Source organism: Bufo bufo, chromosome 6, assembly GCF_905171765.1.
Source record: "Bufo bufo chromosome 6, aBufBuf1.1, whole genome shotgun sequence".
Lineage (NCBI taxonomy): Eukaryota > Metazoa > Chordata > Amphibia > Anura > Bufonidae > Bufo > Bufo bufo.
This window is the reverse complement of record NC_053394.1, coordinates 348,972,062-348,990,742: the sequence shown is the minus strand read 5'-3', so window position 1 is coordinate 348,990,742 and position 18,681 is coordinate 348,972,062. Positions and strand designations below refer to the sequence as shown.

Sequence of the window (18,681 nt, the reverse complement as noted above, 5' to 3'; positions counted from 1 at the left end):
CCTTAAAGAACCGTGTCACAGTGTGAGCACGGGGGGAGGGGGAGTTTGCAGGAGAACAGATGTTACTTATCTGAATCCTGCAGTCTTCACCCTCCGTTCCGGACCAGCATGGGGTCACCTCTTCAGACGTCTGGCACAAGGAGTGGCACTGCACTGGATAGAGGGCAGGAGTAGGTGGTAGGTCACCGGCGCTGCAGGTCGAGCCCGGTTCCACTTGTCTTCTGGGTGGAAAGGGAGGTAGCCGGGGACGGCCATTCGACCCCGGCGCTCGCTCCACTGAGAGACCAGGGACGCACCATGCGACCCTGCGTCCTCTATTGAGAAAAAAAACAAACAGGAGAAGAGAAAAATTACAGGGACAACCCTGCAGGAGCAGGAGTGTCACCTCTTTATCCGACACTAAGCTAAAACTGAGGTCCTCCTGTTGGAGCATGGGGGTATAGCCAGTGGAGGAGGAGCTGTTTTTTTACTATTTGCAGTGTCTCCTCCTAGTAATAACCTAAGCTATACCCATGGTCTGTGTCCCCCAATGGAATGGGCGAGAAATAAAATGTATCCTGCAAAAAGCAAGTCAAATATGTTATGTGGAAAAGAAAAAAACTTAAATAATCTGTGTCCTGAAGGGGTTAAAGGCAGACAAATATTTATAATGCTGAAAGGGTTTTCCAACTACAGGTCCCAGTGGATTCTAGGATGTCTGTCTGTAGGGCACCACTTTTAACATAGCGCTTTGTAGGAATTGCAAATTAGCTCCATTTATTTGAACAGCGTCTGGTTGGGGGTCCTGGCACTTGGACTTCCGCCGCTCAGATAGAGATGGCTATATGATAAGTGCAGTGCTAATTGTAATGTGTCAAGCTAGTCACCTGGTATATTAGCATCACGTAGTAGGGCCAAATGCTTCTCCCGTATCCTCTTTACATAATCTTGAGAGAAGTGGTAGATCTTGCTACATATGCCTTCTACTGAATCACGTGCCACCGCCGTCATATGAGGACCACACTGTCTACGTAGATGCTCCAAACGATCCTAGGACAGAGAGAACATTTACAATCCTACCGTAAAAAGACTTTACTGCTATTAAGCAAACACAACATGAGAAGAAAAGGTTATAAAGCTGAATTGAAAGGAAGGAATTTTAGACTGAAATGTAAAAGTCTTTTCCCATAAACATTTAATAGCTATCCATAGGATACTGTAGGTGATGAAAGTTTAAATGCTGGGGTCCGACAACTTGACCCCACAATCACAATCCCCTTGTTCCCTGTATAAACAGAGCAGTACCATGCATTCGTGAACATGCTCCATTCACTTCTATGGGACTGACGACAATAGCTAACCACTGTACTCGGCAGTCCCATAAAAGTGAATAGAGCTGTGGTCACACATGTGCACCACAGATCCGCTCACACAGGGGACGACTACCCCCCCCCCCCCAGCATTCATACATTAAGGCCTCTTTCACACGACCGTTGTGTGCACCCGTGGCCGTTGTGCCGTTTTCCGTTTTTTTTCGCGGACCCCATGACTTTCAATGGGTCCGTGGAAAAAACGGAAAATGCACCGTTTTGCAGCCGCATCCAAGATCCGTGTTTCCTGGCCGTGAAAAAAATATGACCTGTCCTATTTTTTTCACGGCCAACGGTTCACGGACCCATTCAAGTCAATGGGTCCGTGAAAGAACACGGATGCACACAAGATTGGCATCCGTGTCCGTGATCCGTGGCCGTAGGTTAGTTTTTATACAGACGGATCCGAAGATCCGTCTGCATAAAAGCTTTTTCATAGCTGAGTTTTCACTTCGTGAAAACTCAGAACCGACAGTATATTCTAACACAGAAGCGTTCCCATGGTGATGGGGACGCTTCTAGTTAGAATACACTACAAACTGTGTACAAGACTGCCCCCTGCTGCCTGGCAGCACCCTATCTCTTACAGGGGGCCGTGATCAGCACAATTAACCCCTTCAGGTGCGGCACCTGAATGGGTTAATTGTACTCTCATATCCCCTGTAAGAGATCAGGGCTGCCAGGCAGCAGGGGGCAGACCCTCCCCCCCTCCCCAGTTTGAATATCATTGGTGGCCAGTGAGGCCCCCCCCCCCTCTATTGTAATTATTCGTTGGTGGCACAGTGTGCGCCCCCCCCTCCCCTCCCTCTATTGTAATAATTCGTTGGTGGCACAGTGTGCGCCCCCCATCGGCCCCCCCTCCCTCTATAGCATTAACAACATTGGTGGCCAGTGTGCGGCCTCCCATCTCCCCCCCCCCCCCCCCCCCCATCATTGGTGGCAGCGGAGTTCCGATCGGAGTCCCAGTTTAATCGCTGGGGCTCCGATCGGTAACCATGGCAACCAGGACTGTTGCCATGGTTACTTAGCAATAGTACAATAGTAGAAGATTCATACTTACCTGCTGCTGGCTGCTGCTGCGATGTTCGTGTCCGGCCGGGAGCTCCACCTACTGGTAAGTGACAGGGTCTGTGCGGCGCATTGCTAAATGAACTGTCACTTACCAGTAGGAGGAGCTCCCGGCCGGACACGCACATCGCAGCTCCCAGGTAAGTATTAATCTTTTACTATTGTACTATTGCTAGAACTCCGCTGCCACCAATGATGGGGGGGGGGGGAAGATGGGAGGCCGCACACTGGCCACCAATGTTGTTAATGCTATAGAGGGAGGGGGGGCCGATGGGGGGCGCACACTGTGCCACCAATGTTGTTAATGCTATAGAGGGAGGGGGGGCCGATGGGGGCCGCACACTGGCCACCAATGTTGTTAATGCTATAGAGGGAGGGGGGGCCGATGGGGGGCGCACACTGTGCCACCAACGAATTATTACAATAGAGGGAGGAAGGGAGGGGGCCGCACTGGCCACCAATGATATTCAAACTGGGGAGGGGGGGGGTCTGCCCCCTGCTGCCTGGCAGCCCTGATCTCTTACAGGGGTATATGATAGTACAATTAACCCCTTCAGGTGCGGCACCTGAGGGGTTAATTGTGCTGATCACGGCCCCCTGTAAGAGATCGGATACTGCTAGGCAGCAGGGGGCAGTCATGTAAACAGTTTGTAGTATATTCTAACTAGAAGCGTCCCCATCACCATGGGAACGCCTCTGTGTTAGAATATACTGTCGGAAATGAGGTTTCACGATCTAACTCATATCCGACAGTATATTCTAACATAGAGGCGTTCCCATGGTGATGGGGACGCTTCAAGTTAAAATATACCATCGGATTGGAGAAAACTCCGATCGGATGGTATAAAAGGGACTCCAGACTTTACATTGAAAGTCAATGGGGACGGATCCGTTTGAAATGGCACCATATTGTGTCAACATCAAACGGATCCGTCCCCATTGACTTGCATTGTAATTCAGGACGGATCCGTTTGGCTTCGCACGGCCAGGCGGACACCAAAACGACTTTTTTTTCATGTCCGTGGATCCTCCAAAAATCAAGGAAGACCCACGGACGAAAAAACGGTCACGGATCACGGAAAAACGGGACCCCGTTTTGCGGACCGTGAAAATATACTGTCGTGTGCAATAAGCCTAAAGGTGTTGTCCGAATGTTAATACTGGTAGACCAATTTTCAGGATAGGTCATCAGTTATATGATCAAAATTAATAGCGATTGGTCAGCAACCCGGGATATAATGTGGTGCTCAGTGGTAAAGGAATCCTCCAACGTAAATGTATAAGCACCCATAAATGATGCCTAAATAGGTCTATGTTTTATTAAAGGCACTCCATAACAGACAAAAGTATAGGCTGACAGTGTTTTGCTCATGGCCATGCGGTACGTAGAGGAGTAATCATGGCGTCAGAACCAGCCCCATTCTGGTCAGTTCAGACGCCATGGTTAGACCAAAACACTGTCTGCCTATAATTTTGTCTGTTATGGAGTGCCTTTAATAAAACAAAGACATATGTAGGCATTGTTTATGTGCTGTGGTATTTTTATACATCAGTTATCTGATCATGGGGGTCCGACTCCCAGCACCCCCATTGATTAGCTGTTTGAAGAGGCTGTGGCACTCCAGTGACTTAAGTCATGTTCATTCTATTTAAGTGAATGGGGCAGAGCTTGCAATATCAAGCACAGTCGTTATACAATGGACAGCGCTGTGCTTGGCAAGATGCAAGGAGGCAGCGTAATAGCCTCTTCAAATTGGCAGGGGTATGATGAGATACTGTTGACCTATTCTGAAGATAGCCCATCACTATTAAACACTCAAAAACCCCCTTCAATCACTTATCCCTTGTATTGTAGGAATTGTGTGACGTTAACAAGCATTTAAGGGGGAAGTTATGTGGAAATGAACCAGTCAGTGTTAGCTGGGTCAGTCGGTTACAAAAAAAACAAAACTCTTGACCAATCACTTCTCATTTCCTATAATACATTGCAGCAAAGTTATGAGCAACCATCAGGCACCACTAACCATGTAATCCTCCTTAGTCGCCAAGTGGTCTCTTCTCAGCCAGCTAAATGTGTCCTCCACGTTCCATTTTACTACTTTCCTGATATCTGGGGAGGCTCTCCTAGAGGGAAATCAAGAATCTGAGCAACATGTGGCTATAGTCATTACATATGAATAGAGGAGGAAAGCATACGATAGAGGAGGAAACGCTGCAGAAGCTGACTTAACGCTGGCAGGACTCCGAGTTGATGAGTAGCTTCCTCCGCTCACACAGTGATTGACAACTCTTCCTCAATGCATCGGCAACTTGGTGGCTCAGTGGTTAGCACCGGTGCCTTGCAGCACTGGGGTCCTAAGTTCCAATCTGACCAGAGACAACATCTGTGTGTAGTTGCGTGGGTTTCGCTAACTGTTCTAACAAGTTGGAGATATAAATGTGCAACATCTACCAATGCCTACTACTAGTTTAGACTACTACGTATCGATCCTTCATTGATGAGTACGGATTATTCTGGACATTTGCTTTTTGTCACTTATTTGTGGACTGTGCATCCACCTCGCATTGTCAAGCACGGATTACTCTGGACACTTTTTACTTGTTATTTATATCTGGAGGGAATATATTTGGCCACATTGATATTGTGGACTCAATGACAGAGGATTTGTATGGGGCAATATCCAAACTCGGCATTAGAAACCAACTACTTTGAGCAATTGTCCGCATAGTGTGTACTACCTACTAATTGCAGTATACCTAATCAGTAATACTCATAACTACTACTTCATGGTTGTCTGTTATGTACAGATTTATTTCTATCTATTGAGTGATACTGATTGAGCGGTATACTATCGCAATTTGGGCATTTTTTGAAAAAGGGTGGATTTAGTTATCCATGTTTTTAGACTGATTTATTTTTTTGTTTTGTTTTAGAATATATGCACTAGACCGGTATTTTTTTTATTAAAGTATTTTTATCTATTTAATATATTTAACCACTTAAGGACCACAGGTTTATACCCCCCTAAAGACCAGGCCCTTTTTTACAAATCGGCACTACACTACTTTCACCGTTTATTGCTCGGTCATGCAACTTACCACCCAAATGAATTTTACCTCCTTTTCTTCTCACTAATAGAGCTTTCATTTGGTGGTATTTCATTGCTGCTGACATTTTTACTTTTTTTGTTATTAATCGAAATTTAACGATTTTTTTGCAAAAAAATGACATTTTTCACTTTCAGTTGTAAAATTTTGCAAAAAAAAACGAGATCCATATAGAAATTTTGCTCTAAATTTATAGTTCTACATGTCTTTGATAAAAAAAAAATGTTTGGGTAAAAAAAAAATGGTTTGGGTAAAAGTTATAGCGTTTACAAACTATGGTACAAAAATGTGAATTTCCGCTTTTTGAAGCAGCTCTGACTTTCTGAGCACCTGTCATGTTTCCTGAGGTTCTACAATGCCCAGACAGTACAAACACCCCACAAATGACCCCATTTCGGAAAGTACACACCCTAAGGTATTCGCTGATGGGCATAGTGAGTTCATAGAACTTTTTATTTTTTGTCACAAGTTAGCGGAAAATGATGATTTTTTTTTATTTTTATTTTTTTCCTACAAAGTCTCATATTCCACTAACTTGTGACAAAAAATAAAAACTTCTATGAACTCACTATGCCCATCACGAAATACCTTGGGGTCTCTTCTTTCCAAAATGGGGTCACTTGTGGGGTAGTTATACTGCCCTGGCATTCTAGGGGCCCAAATGTGTGGTAAGGAGTTTGAAATCAAATTCTGTAAAAAATGACCTGTGAAATCCGAAAGGTGCTCTTTGGAATATGGGCCCCTTTGCCCACCTAGGCTGCAAAAAAGTGTCACACATCTGGTATCTCTGTATTCAGGAGAAGTTGAGGAATGTGTTTTGGGGTGTCTTTTTACATATACCCATGCTGGGTGAGATAAATATCTTGGTCAAATGCCAACTTTGTATAAAAAAATGGGAAAAGTTGTCTTTTGCCAAGATATTTCTCTCACCCAGCATGGGTATATGTAAAATGACACCCCAAAACACATTCCCCACCTTCTCCTGAGTACGGGGATACCAGATGTGTGACACTTTTTTGCAGCCTAGGTGGGCAAAGGGGCCCATATTCCAAAGAGCACCTTTCGGATTTCACTCGTCATTTTTTACAGAATTTGATTTCAAACTCCTTACCACACATTTGGGCCCCTAGAATGCCAGGGCAGTATAACTACCCCACAAGTGACCCCATTTTGGAAAGAAGAGACCCCAAGGTATTCGCTGATGGGCATAGTGAGTTCATGGAAGTTTTTATTTTTTGTCACAAGTTAGTGGAATATGAGACTTTGTATGAAAAAAAAAAAAAAAATAAAATCTGCATTTTCCACTAACTTGTGACAAAAAATAAAAGATTCTAGGAACTTGCCATGCCCCTCACGGAATACCTTGGGGTGTCTTCTTTCCAAAATGGGGTCACTTGTGGGGTAGTTATACTGCCCTGGCATTTTCCAGGGGCCCTAATGTGTGGTAAGTAGGTAAATGACCTGTGAAATCCTAAAGGTGCTCTTTGGAATATGGGCCCCTTTGTCCACCTAGGCTGCAAAAAAGTGTCACACATGTGGTATCGCCGTATTCAGGAGAAGTTGGGGAATGTGTTTTGGGGTGTCATTTTACATATACCCTTGCTGGGTGAGAGAAATATCTTGGCAAAAGACAACTTTTCCCATTTTTTTATACAAAGTTGGCATTTGACCAAGATATTTCTCTCACCCAGCATGGGTATATGTAAAACGACACCCCAAAACACATTCCCCAACTTCTCCTGAGTACGGCGATACCAGATGTGTGACACTTTATTGCAGCCTAGATGCGCAAAGGTGCCCAAATTCCTTTTAGGAGGGCATTTTTAGACATTTGGATACCAGACTTCTTCTCACGCTTTGGGGCCCCTAGAATGCCAGGGCAGTATAAATACCCCACATGTGACCCCATTTTGGAAAGAAGACACCCCAAGGTATTCAATGAGGGGCATGGCGAGTTCATAGAAATTTTTTTTTTTTGGCACAAGTTAGCGGAAATTGATATTTTTAATTTTTTTCTCACAAAGTCTCCCGTTCCGCTAACTTGGGACAAAAATTTCAATCTTTCATGGACTCAATATGCCCCTCACGGAATACCTGGGGGTGTCTTCTTTCCGAAATGGGGTCACATGTGGGGTATTTATACTGCCCTGGCATTCTAGGGGCCCTAAAGCGTGAGAAGAAGTCTGGAATATAAATGTCTAAAAATTTTTACGCATTTGGTTTCCGTGAGGGGTATGGTGAGTTCATGTGAGATTTTATTTTTTGACACAAGTTAGTGGAATATGAGACTTTGTAAGAAAAAAAAATAATAATTCCGCTAACTTGGGCCAAAAAAATGTCTGAATGGAGCCTTACAGAGGGGTGATCAATGACAGGGGGGGTGATCAATGACAGGGGGGGGTGATCAATGACAGGGGGGTGATCAGGGAGTCTATATGGGGTGATAACCACAGTCATTGATCACGCCCCTGTAAGGCTTCATTCAGACGTCCGTATGCGTTTTGCGGATCCGATCCATCTATCAGTGCATCCGTAAAAATCATGCGGACATCTGAATGGAGCTTTACAGGGGGGTAATCAATGACAGGGGGGTGATCAGGGAGTCTATATGGGGTGATCACCACAGTCATTGATCATGCCCCTGTAAGGCTTCATTCAGACGTCCGGATGCGTTTTGCGGATCCGATCCATCTATCAGTGGATCCGTAAAAATCATGCGGACGTCTGAATGGAGCTTTACAGGGGGGTAATCAATGACAGGGGGGTGATCAGGGAGTCTATATGGGGTGATAACCACAGTCATTGATCACGCCCGTGTAAGGCTTCATTCAGACGTCCGTATGCGTTTTGCGGATCCGATCCATCTATCAGTGCATCCGTAAAAATCATGCGGACATCTGAATGGAGCTTGACAGGGGGGTGATCAGGGAGTCTATATGGGGTGATCACCACAGTCATTGATCATGCCCCTGTAAGGCTTCATTCAGACGTCCGGATGCGTTTTGCGGATCCGATCCATCTATCAGTGGATCCGTAAAAATCATGCGGACGTCTGAATGGAGCTTTACAGGGGGGTAATCAATGACAGGAGGGTAATCAATGACAGGGGGGTGATCAGGGAGTCTATATGGGGTGATCACCACAGTCATTGATCACGCCCCTGTAAGGCTTCATTCAGACGTCCGGATGCGTTTTGCGGATCCGATCCATCTATCAGTGCATCCGTAAAAATCATGCGGACATCTGAATGGAGCTTTACAGGGGGGTAATCAATGACAGGGGGGTGATCACCACAGTCATTGATCATGCCCCTGTAAGGCTTCATTCAGACGTCCGGATGCGTTTTGCGGATCCGATCCATCTATCAGTGCATCCGTAAAAATCATGCGGACATCTGAATGGAGCTTTACAGGGGGGTAATCAATGACAGGGGGGTGATCACCACAGTCATTGATCATGCCCCTGTAAGGCTTCATTCAGACGTCCGTATGCGTTTTGCGGATCCGATCCATCTATCAGTGCATCCGTAAAAATCATGCGGACATCTGAATGGAGCTTTACAGGGGGGTGATCAATGACAGGGGTGTGATCAATGACAGGGGTGTAATCAATGACAGGGGGGTGATCAGGGAGTCTATATGGGGTGATCACCACAATCATTGATCATGCCCCTGTAAGGCTTCATTCAGACGTCCGGATGCGTTTTGCGGATCCGATCCATCTATCAGTGGATCCGTAAAAATCATGCGGACGTCTGAATGGAGCTTTACAGGGGGGTGATCAATGACAGGGGGGTGATCAATGACAGGGGGGTGATCAGGGAGTCTATATGGGGTGATCAGGGATGATCAGGGGCTAATAAGGGGTTAATAAGTGACGGGGGGGGGTGTAGTGTACTGTAGTGGTGCTTGGTGCTACTTTACTGAGCTACCTGTGTCCTCTGGTGGTCGATCCAAACAAAGGGGACCACCAGAGGACCAGGTAGCAGGTATATTAGACGCTGTTATCAAAACAGCGTCTAATATACCTGTTAGGGGTTAAAAAAAACACATCTCCAGCCTGCCAGCGAACGATCGCCGCTGGCAGGCTGGAGATCAACTCTCTTACCTTCCGTTCCTGTGAGCGCGCGCGCCTGTGTGCGCGCGTTCACAGGAAATCTCGGCTCACGCGAGATGACGCCTATTGGCGTTAGCGTAGCCTGGGGGAGCCGCCGCAATGACGCCTTTCGGCGTTACAGTTGCGGGAAGTGGTTAAAAAATATTTGGTTCCTTTGGATTGTTGTTCCTGTAATATCAGAAGGTAAACAGCGTAAAAATAAATAAAAACTGTGCCAAAACTAATTTTGTAGTCACCTTGCCCCAAAAAGCGTAATAATGAATGATCAAAAAAATCATATGTACCCAAAAATTGTATCAATAAAAACCTCAACTCTTCTTGCAAAAAACGAGCCCCTGCACAAGATGATCGGCAGAAAAATAAAAATATGGCGTTCAGAAAAGAGATAAACATTTTTTTCAAAAATGCTTTATTATGTAAAACTGAAACAAAGAAAGTAGACATATTTGATATCATTGCATCCGTAAAAACCTGCTCTATAAAAACAGCACATGATCTACCCTGTCAGATGAATGTTGTAACAAACAAAAAATGAAAAACGATGCCAAAACATCCATTCTTTGGTTACCTTGCCTCACAAAAAACATAATACAGAGCGATTAAAAATCATAAGTACCCCAAAATAGTACCAAAAAAACTGTCACCTTATCCCATAGTTTCCAAAATGGGGCCACTTTTTGATTGTTTCTACTGTAAGGTGCATCTGGGGGGCTTCAAATGGGACATGGTGTCTAAAAACAAGTCCAGCAAAATCTGCCTTCTAAAAACCCTGCCCTTACATCAGTTTGCGACCACATGTGGGTTGTTTATGTAAACCGCAGAATCAGGGTAATAAATATTGAGTTTTGTTTGGCTGTTAACCCTCAATGTGTTAAAGAAAAAAATGGATTAAAATGGAAAATCTACCAAAAAAGTGCAATTTAGAAATTCCATCTCCATTTTCCCTTAATTCTTGTAGAACACCTAAAAGGTTAACAAAGTTTGTAAAATCTGTTTTAAGTAACTTGAGGGGTGTAGTTTTTACAATGGGGTCATTTATTCGGGGTTTCCACTATGTAAGCCCCACAAAGTGACTTTAGACCTGAACTGGTCCTTAAAAAGTGGGTTTTGGAAATGTTCTTAAATTACAATTCTATGCCTTCTAACGTTCCAAAAAAATAAAATGACATTTACAAAATGATGCCAACATGAAGTAGACATATGGGGAATGTTAAGTAATAAATATTTTATGAGTTATCACTTTGTTTTAAAAGCAGAGAAATAGAAATTTTGAAAATTGCAAATTTTTCTAAATCTTTGGTAAATTTGGGATTTTTCCATAAATAAAATGTGAAATATATTGACTCAAATTTATGACTGTCATGAAGTAAAACGTGTCACGAGAAAATCTCAGAATGGCTTGGATAAGTAAAAGTGTTCCAAAGTTATTACCACATAAAGTGATACATGTCAGATTTTCAAAAATAAGACTGGTCATGAAGGTGCAAAATGGCCTGGTCATTAACCACCTCAGCCCCTATGGCTTAAACACCCTTAAAGACCAGGCCACTTTTTACACTTCTGACCTACCCTACTTTCACCGTTTATTGCTCGGTCATGCAACTTACCACCCAAATGAATTTTACCTCCTTTTCTTCTCACTAATAGAGCTTTCATTTGGTGGTATTTCATTGCTGCTGACATTTTTACTTTTTTTGTTATTAATCAAAATTTAACGATTTTTTTGCAAAAAAAATGACATTTTTCACTTTCAGTTGTAAAATTTTGCAAAAAAAACGACATCCATATATAAATTTTGCTCTAAATTTATTGTTCTACATGTCTTTGATAAAAAAAAAAATGTTTGGGTAAAAAAAAAAATGGTTTGGGTAAAAGTTAGAGCGTTTACAAACTATGGTACAAAAATGTGAATTTCCGCTTTTTGAAGCATGCCCAGACAGTACAAACACCCCACAAATGACCCCATTTCGGAAAGTAGACACCCTAAGGTATTCACTGATGGGCATAGTGAGTTCATAGAACTTTTTATTTTTTGTCACAAGTTAGCGGAAAATTATGATTTTTTTTTTTTTTTTTTCTTACAAAGTCTCATATTCCACTAACTTGTGACAAAAAATAAAAACTTCCATGAACTCACTATGCCCATCAGCGAATACCTTGGGGTGTCTTCTTTCCAAAATGGGGTCACTTGTGGGGTAGTTATACTGCCCTGGCATTCTAGGGGCCCAAATGTGTGATAAGGAGTTTGAAATCAAATTCTGTAAAAAATGGCCTGTGAAATCCGAAAGGTGCTCTTTGAAATGTGGGCCCCTTTGCGCATCTAGGCTGCAAAAAAGTGTCACACGTGGTATCTCCGTATTCAGGAGAAGTTGGGGAATGTGTTTTGAGGTGTCATTTTACATATACCCATGCTGGGTGAGAGAAATATCTTGTGAGAGAAATATCTTGGCAAAAGACAACTTTTCCCATTTTTTTATACAAAGTTGGCATTTGACCAAGATATTTCTCTCACCCAGCATGGGTATATGTAAAATGACACCCCAAAACACATTCCCCAACTTCTCCTGAGTACGGCGATACCACATGTGTGACACTTTTTTGCAGCCTAGATGCGCAAAGGGGCCCACATTCCTTTTAGGAGGGCATTTTTAGACATTTGGATACCAGACTTCTTCTCACGCTTTGGGGCCCCTAGAATGCCAGGGCAGTATAAATACCCCACATGTGACCCCATTTTGGAAAGAAGACACCCCAAGGTATTCAATGAGGGGCATGGCGAGTTCATAGAAAAAAAAAATTTTTGCCACAAGTTAGCGGAAATTGATTTTTTTGATTTTTTTTCTCACAAAGTCTCCCTTTCCGCTAACTTGGGACAAAAATTTCAATCATTCATGGACTCAATATGCCCCTCAGCGAATACCTTGGGGTGTCTTCTTTCCAAAATGGTGTTATTTGTGGGGTGTTTGTACTGCCCTGGCATTTGAGGGTCTCCGCAATCATTACATGTATGGCCAGCATTAGGAGTTTCTGCTATTCTCTAATGAGATTTTATTTTTTTCCGTTCAGCCTCTGAAAGAAAAAAATGAACGGCACAGATTTCTTCATTCGCATCGATCAATGTGGATGAAAAAATCTGCCAAAAAAAGAAAAAGGAGGGGAAAGGCGTCTGCCAGGACATAGGAGCTCCGCCCAACACCCATACCCACTTAGCTCGTATGCCCTGGAAAACCAGATTTCTCCATTCACATCAATCGATGTGGATGAATAAATCCTTGCCGGGATTTTTTTTTTTATATATACAAAGTGTTTGCCAAAGTATATGAACACCGCCACCTCCTCAGCTCATATGCCTCGGCAAACGTATCTTTTACTGCAGAGGAGAAATCTCGTCTTGCAGCGCCGCATACACCGACTTGCGTGTAATCTGACAGCAGCGCAATGCTTCTGTCAGAATGCACATCAGTGCTGCAGCTAGTCGATCGGTTGGTCCACCTGGAAGGTAAAAAAAAAAAAGAAAAAAAAAGAAAAAACCAGGCCGCAACGCAATAAATTTATTAACTTTTGAACAGAACATATAAACTTTTTTTTAACTTTTTTAACTGAACGTTAACTTTTATACTTACGGGTATTTTTTTTTTTGGTTTAGTTTTTTTTTACCTTTATAGAACAAACCTCTCCTTCCCCATGGGACAATGTGCAAAGCGCAAATCGCCCAAAGATGTGCAGCAGCTGTGAGTAAAAGGGCCCTAATAGCCCTGTGTGCCTGTCCTGTGAGATGCAATCCCTATGCTAAGTGTACCTGGGTGTGGTACTTCCGGAAACACTCTCCAAAGCATAGGGCAGGGTGGTCAGGACAGTCAGGACAGAAATAGCGGGTGTCACGCCTTATTCCACTCCTGCTACAGACACATCTTTTTCAGGGTGACGGTTGGGTTGAGGTACCAGGAACGACATTGGGGAAATGTCGCTCGTGTAGACGGCTAACTACACTGGTGGATGGGGCCACGGAACCTTCTGGATACAGGAGGTTCTCAATGATCTCTTCCTGGAATTTGAGGAAGGATCCTGTTCTCCCAGCCTTACTGTAGAGAACAAAACTATTGTACAGAGCCAATTGAATTAAATATACAGACACCTTCCTATACCAGCGTCTGGTTCTGCGGGAAACTAAATACGGAGACAACATCTGGTCATTAAAGTGCACCCCTCCCATGAGCAAATTATAGTCGTGGACTGAGAGGGGCTTTTCAATGACACGGGTTGCTCGCTCAATTTGTATTGTCGTGTCTGCGTGAATGGAGGAGAGCATGTAAACGTCACGCTTGTCTCTCCATTTCACCGCGAGCAGTTCTTCGTTACACAAGGCAGCCCTCTCCCCCCTTGCAAGACGGGTGGTAACGAGCCGTTGGGGGAAGCCCATGCGACTAGTTCGCGCGGTGCCACAGGCGCAAATCCGTTCTAGAAACAAATGCCTAAAGAGGGCCACACTTCTGTAGAAATTGTCCACATAAAGATGGTACCCCTTGCCGAATAAGGGTGACACCAAGTCCCAGACTGTCTTCCCACTGCTCCCCAGGTAGTCAGGGCAACCGACCGGCTCCAGGGTCTGATCTTTTCCCTCATAGATCCGAAATTTGTGGGTATAGCCTGTGGCCCTTTCACAGAGCTTATACAATTTGACCCCATACCGGGCACGCTTGCTTGGGATGTATTGTTTGAAGCCAAGGCGCCCGGAAAAATGTATAAGGGACTCGTCTACGCAGATGTTTTGCTCGGGGGTATACAAATCTGCAAATTTCTGGTTGAAGTGGTCTATAAGGGGCCGAATTTTGTGGAGCCGGTCAAAAGCTGGGTGGCCTCTGGGACGGGAGGTGGTGTTGTCGCTAAAATGCAGGAAACGGAGGATGGCCTCAAATCGTGCCCTGGACATAGCAGCAGAGAACATGGGCATGTGATGAATCGGGTTCGTGGACCAATATGACCGCAATTCATGCTTTTTAATTAGACCCATGTTGAGGAGAAGGCCCAGAAAAATTTTAAATTTCGGAAACTTGGACTGGTTTCCACCGGAAAGGCTGGGCATAATAGCTTCCCGGGTTGGCGGATATAAATTGTGTGGCATACCGGTTTGTCTCTGCCACGACTAAGTCCAAGAGCTTCGCAGTCAAGAACAGCTAAAAAAATCCCAGGGCCGAACCGATCTGAGCCGTCTCAACCCGAACTTCAGACTGGGCGGTGAAAGGGGGAACTAATGGTGCGGCTGAAGTTGGTGACTGCCAATCAGGGTTTGCCAGCACCTCAGGGATTCTAGGGGCTCTACGGGCCTGTCTGCACGTGCCACCGTACCAGCTTCAACTGCCCTTCTGGTGCTCGCCACGTCACCATGTTGTACGGCAGTGCTGGTACTAGGTCCAGGGAGGGCTGCGCTGCTGGTGTATGCCTCACCGCGTGATCCGGCAGCGCCAGCCCCACTCTGCTGCTCTTGAAGCGGATCCTGCGCAACCTGTGGTCTAGCGACACGGGGCCGGGTACACCTGGTTCTATCAGGGACCTCCACCTCCTCGTCCGAACTTTGGGTCAGAGAGCCACTGCTTTCTACAGGTTCATATTCTGACCCGCTAGATTCGTCAGATGAGGGTTCCCATTCCTCATCCGACTGGGTCAGAATCCTGTAGGCCTCTTCAGAAGAATACCCCCTGTTTGCCATTTGGACTACTAAATTTAGGGGTATTCCCTGAGACTACCCAAGAAAAAAAGCAAGCCTGTCTTACAAAGGGGAGGCTAGCGAAGTACCGGAGGCCGCTGCGGTTGATAAAAAATATCAAAACAGGTTTTTTTTTATCGCCGCAGAGCGTGTAAAGTGATTGTGCAGTGATCAAAAAAATATATATTTTTTGTCACTGCGGTGGGGCGGGCGTGGGTGAACGCACGTGTGGGCAACCGATCAGGCCTGATCGGGCAAACACTGCGTTTTGGGTGGAGGGCGAACTAAAGTGACACTAATACTATTATAGATCTGACCGTGATCAGTTTTGATCACTTACAGATACTATAAAAGTACAAATGCTGATTAGCGATACGCTAATCAGCGAATCAGTGACTGCGGTGCGGTGGGCTGGGCGCTAACCGATCGCTAACTACCTAACCAAGGGGCCTAAACTATCCTAAAACCTTACAGCCAATACTAGTGAAAAAAAAAAGTGTCAGTTTACACTGATCACTTTTTGTCTTTCACTAAGTGATTGACAGGGGCGATCAAAGGGTTAATTGGGGTGCAGGGGGTGATCTTGGGCTAAGGTGTAGTGTTGGTGCTACTCACTGTGAAAGTCTGCTCCTCTGCTGGATCCAACCGACGAAAAGGACCAGCAGAGGAGCAGACAAGCCATATAACAGATCATATTTACTAATATGATCTGTTATATGGCTTGTGATTCGTTTTTTTGAAAATCGCCAGCCTGCCAGCCAATGATCATTGCTGACAGGCTGGTGACGAAATTGTTCTTTAACTTTTGCCGGCCCGCGATGCGCATGCGCAGGCCGGCTTTGAGCGAAATCTCGCGTCTCGCGAGATGACGCGTATATGCGTGACTCTGCGCAGCGCTGCCGCCTCCGGAACGCGAATCTGAGTTAGGCGGTCCGGAGGCGGTTAAAGAGGACCTGTCACCGCCACTCACATTCCTATGCTCCATGCATTCCCAATGTAATAACAATTCTGGAGCCTCTATTATTATGTCTGTATGCTGTGCTATTCCTTTATTATTTGCACTTTAACCCCTTAAGGACACAGCCTTTTTACACCTTAGGACCAGGCCATTTTTTGCAAATCTGACCAGAGTCCCTTTAAGTGCTGATAACTTTAAAACGCTTTGACTTATCCAGGCCGTTCTGAGATTGTTTTTTCGTCACATATTGTACTTCATGACACTGGTAAAATGAAGTCAAAAAAATTATTTTTTTTGCACCAAAAAATACCTAATTTAACAAAAATTTGGAAAAATTAGCAAATTTCAAAGTTTCAGTTTCTCTACTTCTGTAATACATAGTAATACCCCCAAAAATTGTGATGACTTTATATTCCCCATATGTCTACTTCATGTTTGAATTGTTTTGGGAATGATATTTTATTTTTTGGGGATGTTATAAGGCTTAGAAGTTTAGAAGCAAATCTTGAAATTTTTCAGAAATTTACAAAAACTCAATTTTTAGGGACCAGTTCAGGTCTCAAGTCACTTTGCGAGGCTTACATAATAGAAACCACCCAAAAATGACCCCATCTAAGAAACTACACCCCCTCAAGGTATTCAAAACTGATTTTGCATACGTTGTTAACCCTTTAGGTGTTGCACAAGAGTTATTGGCAAATGGGGATGAAATTTGAGAATTTTATTTTTTTGACTAATTTTTCATTTTAACCCATTTTTTCCACTAACAAAGCAAGGGTTAACAGCCAAACAAGACTGTATCTTTATTGCCCTGACTCTGCTGTTTACAGAAACACCCAATATGTGGCCGTAAACTACTGTACGGCCACACAGCGGGGCGTAGAGTGAAAGGTGCGCCGTTTGGTTTTTGGAAGGCTGATTTTTATGGACTGGTTTATTTACACCATGTCCCATTTGAAGCCCCCCTGATGCACCCCTAGAGGAGAAACTCCCTAAAAGTGACCCCATCTAAGAAACTACACCCCTCAAGGTATTCAAAACTGATTTTGCATACGTTGTTAACCCTTTAGGTGTTGCACAAGATTTAATGGAAAATAGAGATACAATTTCAAAATTTCACTTTTTTGGCAGATTTTCCATTTTAATATTTTTTTTCCAGTTACAAAGCAAGGGTTAACAGCCAAACAAAACTAATTATTTATGGCCCTAATTCTGTAGTTTACAGAAACACCCCATATGTGGTCGTAAACAGCTGTACGGGCACACGGCAGGGCGCAGAAGGAAAGGAATGCCATACGGTTTTTGGAAGGCAGGTTTTGCTGGACAGTTTTTTTTTACACCATGTCCCATTTGAAGCCCCCCTGATGCACCCCTAGAGTAGAAACTCCAAAAAAGTGACCCCATTTTAGAAACTACGGGATAGGGTGGCAGTTTTGTTGGTACTAGTTTAGGGTACATATGATTTTTGGTTGCTCTATATTACACTTTTTTTGCGGCAAGGTAACAAGAAATAGCTTTTTTGGCACCGTTTTTTTTTTTTGTTATTTACAACATTCATCTGACAGGTTAGATCATGTGGTAATTTTATAGAGCAGGTTGTCACGGACGCGGCGATACCTAATATGTATACAATTTTTTTTATTTATGTAAGTTTTACACAATGATTTCATTTTTAAAACAAAAAAAATGTTTTAGTGTCTCCATAGTCTAAGAGCCATAGTTTTTTCAGTTTTTGGGCGATTATCTTAAGTAGGGTCTCATTTTTTGCGGGATGAGATGACGGTTTGATTGGCATCTATTTTGGGGTGCATATGACTTTTTGATTGCTTGCTATTACACTTTTTGTGACGTAAGATGACAAAACATGGCTTTTTTTACACCGTTTTTATTTTTATTTTTTTACGGTGGTCATCTAAGGGGTTAGATCATGTGATATTTTTATAGAGCCGGTCGATACGGACGCGGCGATACCTAATATGTATACTTTTTTTTTTTTTTATGTAAGTTTTACACAATGATTTCGTTTTTGAAACAAAAAAATCATGTTTTAGTGTTTCCATAGTCAAAGAGCCATAGTTTTTTCAGTTTTTGGGCAATTATCTTGGGTAGGGTATGATTTTTGAGGGATGAGATGACGGTTTGATTGTTACAATTTTGGCGTACATGCGACTTTTTTGATCACTTTTATTACCTTTTTTGGGAAGTAAGGTGGGCAAAATTTCAATTTCATCAAAGTTTTTTATTTTTTATTTTTATGGCGTTCACCGTTCGGGTAAAGTAACATAACCGTTTTATAGATCAGGTCGTTACGGACGCGGCGATACCAAACATGTGTAGGGAATTTTATTTTTTTCATTTTTAATCAGTGATAAATGTGT

General features: G+C 43.6%; 1 protein-coding gene across 2 annotated transcripts in view; it reads right to left on the bottom strand.

Moving 5' to 3' along the window:
- The window catches only part of PCIF1 (phosphorylated CTD interacting factor 1), a 111,615-nt gene that overhangs the window by 46,086 nt on the left and 46,848 nt on the right, over positions 1-18,681 (bottom strand). For both annotated transcript variants that reach the window (XR_005779460.1, XM_040435057.1), the window contains exons 9-10: positions 4,442-4,541; positions 867-1,029 (exon numbers count right to left, since the gene is read on the bottom strand). Coding sequence is in view for 1 of the 2 variants with exons in the window: in XM_040435057.1 (XP_040290991.1) it covers positions 867-1,029; positions 4,442-4,541 (263 nt within the window). In the remaining variant the exon portion in view is untranslated. The remainder of the gene's footprint in view (positions 1-866; positions 1,030-4,441; positions 4,542-18,681) is intronic.